The sequence below is a fragment of the Humulus lupulus genome, chromosome 2 (assembly GCF_963169125.1).
Source record: "Humulus lupulus chromosome 2, drHumLupu1.1, whole genome shotgun sequence".
Classification (NCBI taxonomy): domain Eukaryota; kingdom Viridiplantae; phylum Streptophyta; class Magnoliopsida; order Rosales; family Cannabaceae; genus Humulus; species Humulus lupulus.
This window is the reverse complement of record NC_084794.1, coordinates 170,844,179-170,846,828: the sequence shown is the minus strand read 5'-3', so window position 1 is coordinate 170,846,828 and position 2,650 is coordinate 170,844,179. Positions and strand designations below refer to the sequence as shown.

General features: G+C 37.4%; 1 protein-coding gene across 5 annotated transcripts; it reads right to left on the bottom strand.

Moving 5' to 3' along the window:
* Positions 1 to 342: 342 nt before the first annotated feature.
* On the bottom strand, positions 343 to 2,255 carry LOC133818709 (uncharacterized). Of its 5 annotated transcripts, none has more exons than XR_009886065.1 (4): positions 1,685 to 2,255; positions 1,167 to 1,482; positions 873 to 942; positions 343 to 766 (listed from the first exon to the last, which is right to left on the bottom strand). XR_009886065.1 is itself a non-coding variant. In XM_062251742.1 (2 exons), the coding sequence occupies exons 1-2, from the start codon at positions 2,178 to 2,180 to the stop codon at positions 1,403 to 1,405; spliced, it is 576 nt and encodes a 191-aa protein (XP_062107726.1). In that variant the 5' UTR covers positions 2,181 to 2,255; the 3' UTR covers positions 1,018 to 1,402. The 5 variants fall into 5 exon arrangements, 1 of the variants encoding a protein (XP_062107726.1); XR_009886063.1 differs by having other exon boundaries at positions 343 to 752; XR_009886066.1 differs by having other exon boundaries at positions 873 to 939.
* Positions 2,256 to 2,650: the final 395 nt, after the last annotated feature.

Genomic DNA, 2,650 nt, shown 5'->3' with positions numbered 1-2,650 from the left:
GATATAATCTCATATCCATTTCACAATGGAATTCAATGCATAGACTCTTTCCTTCTCCAGAATGATCTAAACTGAATCCTGTACAACTTTTTCCAGTGGCTTTGACCAATTTTTCTTGTTGAAGACGATACTCGTGCATCTTGCACCCATAATTACTTTTTCAATTCACATGTTAGAACCCTTTATGACTCATTTCAGAACCCTAGTGCCAATTAAAATATAGTAGAGAGCTATCAGAAACATCTAAAACGATCCATATCATTAACCTAGACTGAACCTAAGTAGTTAACCTACGTTAACACGTTATAGACTCAACTAGCAAGTTTAACCATAACAAAACAATAAAAATGTAACACTCTAATGTATCATTTATATAATTTCATTACAAAGAAAGTCAACAGCCAATTCCAATGAGAAACCCTAATTATTAAAAGTTTACTCATCACAAGTCAGTTAATAACTTAGGGTTTCTTGGATCCAAGGAAAAAAAAAACTAGAATCCTCAGTAATCATCAAGGATACAAGTAAACCGAGAGGTATAACATAGCCAATTTTGAAATCATTCAAGAAAACAATGTTCACAATCTCCCCATCTCACTCTACTTGTCCTTGTAGTGAACAACTAAGATACAAGTTATAGATTGAGAGAAAGAACACAACAAATTTCGAAATTAATCAAAGAAAAAAAAGTTCACAATCTCCCCTCTCATTCCACCTGCCTCCGAATACCAGCCCGGGATGGACAATCATAACTAGTCAAAGAGAGCTAAAGCTTTGTTAGTATCATGACCATAAACTTTCATCAGAGATTCAAGTCAAGAACAAAGTTATGTTTGAGGAAACACATTCACCAAAACAGTTAGGTTAGTTACCTCAGCAGAAATGCAGACTGAGGTTCAGCAAAGTAGAGTTGTTGAAGCTCTAAATGAATATTTCTCACTGCTGCATAAAACCATCAACTAAGGTTGGAAACTTATCTCAACACAAAGATGAACCAAATGAAACACATGATAAAGCTTATTTTTTCTTAAGATGAGGGCAAGGCTTATTCATTCATATTATTATTATTCTTATTTAAAGAACACAAAATACAACAATGGTATGAAGATAACATCTTAAGCCTCCAAATAAGAATGAATTCAGACTTATTTTGGTCGATCTCAAACCTGAAACATTCTTTCTCGTCTTTTTCTCCTTTCAAAATATCCATCAGCCCTCATCATCAGAATTCTCAATATCCAATTCCACACGAAAATTTCTTCCAGCTGAGAAGTCGACCAGTGAAGAACAAGCTCCACATGAAGGTCCAGGCTTCTGTTGAACATGTTGGTTTTCGATTTTTAGGCTTTTAAAAGAATTTTGATTCCCTTTTCACTGATTTCGCAGCTGAATTCAGTCTGTTTCAGCTGCACAATTTGACAGTACAAGCTACAGCTTGTGCCCAATATTTGAGCCTGGCTTTAACATCTTCTGGATGATCACCTAGACAAGGAAACCAAAAATAGTTTAGGACTTTTGATAATCTCAGAGATTAAACATTTCCATGTTTTGATCAATACATATGAAACATTGATGAAGATCCTAGAACCAAATTACTAATCAATTTTACAGCCAAACACATTTTACAAGACAAATTTTTCAAAGAAAATGTTGAAGAGAGAAAGGCATTGATCTGATGACTCACCAGGGCTAGAGATCTTCCAATTAGCGATCGGACTCGAGACCGAAGAGCAGGAATCCGAAGACGCAACCACGGAATTGTCAGGCGATTTCTGTTGCTCGTCCATGTACTTTTGGCTCATCGAATAGCAGAGCTCGAGAGCTGGCAAAGTATTACAGAGCTCAGGAATCTCGTCGTAGCTGAACCCAAATCCCAGATCCAAACACCCTTTTAACTCATCAAGATCATCGTCCGTCAAGCTCTTGGCCCTCTTCAGATTATCCTCGTCTGCCGCCTCCACATACCCTTCTAGCAAAACCTGGTTTTTCTTCTTGTTTTTCTTCCTCTCATTCTTCAATCCAACACATTCTTCTTCGTCATCATGTCCAGACCCAGAACTCGTCGTCCTCCATAGCTGTTGCTGCTGCTGCTGCTTTGCTAAGCTTTTCTCATCTGGATTCTGCTCAAATCTGCTATTAGAGGAAACCCAAACATCAGATTGACACGGTGATGCTTCCATATCTCTATCTCCCCAATTTTCTCTCTCTAATTTTTTTTTTAGTGTTTATCGAGTAGTGTTTGTGAGAGAGGTAGAGAGGTGGTTTATAAAGCTGTATACAGAGGAGCAATGGCCGCAATTTTCTTTTCTTTATTATTAATTATTAATAAAAAAAATTAATATTATTATGTTATGTATGCATGCATGTGTATGGATGATGAAACAATGTGATGGATAGGAGGATGAAATGTGCATAAGGATGGGGTGAGGTGGCGGGGTACAGCTGTCATTGATTTGACAGGATTGAAAGTGCTGGGACACGTGGTCTAATATGGAACAGTACATAGATGTAATGGTGGGTAAGAATGTGGAGCCCACTATGTTCTTGTTCGACTTTTCGTGCAGCTGTTCGCTGATTTGTTTGTTTGTATTTGTGCGTTGGAGAGGGCAAGGCATGTGATGTGAGAAAGAGTTCTTAATGCATGAAGTGT

Coding starts and splice junctions, on each gene's coding strand:
- LOC133818709 (XM_062251742.1), bottom strand. CDS start 2,180: ATGGAAGCATCACCGTGTCAATCTGATGTTTGGGTTTCCTCTAATAGC. Junction 1,483..1,684: donor TTGGAAGATCTCTAGCCCTG/GTGAGTCATCAG, acceptor TTCCTTGTCTAG/GTGATCATCCAGAAGATGTT.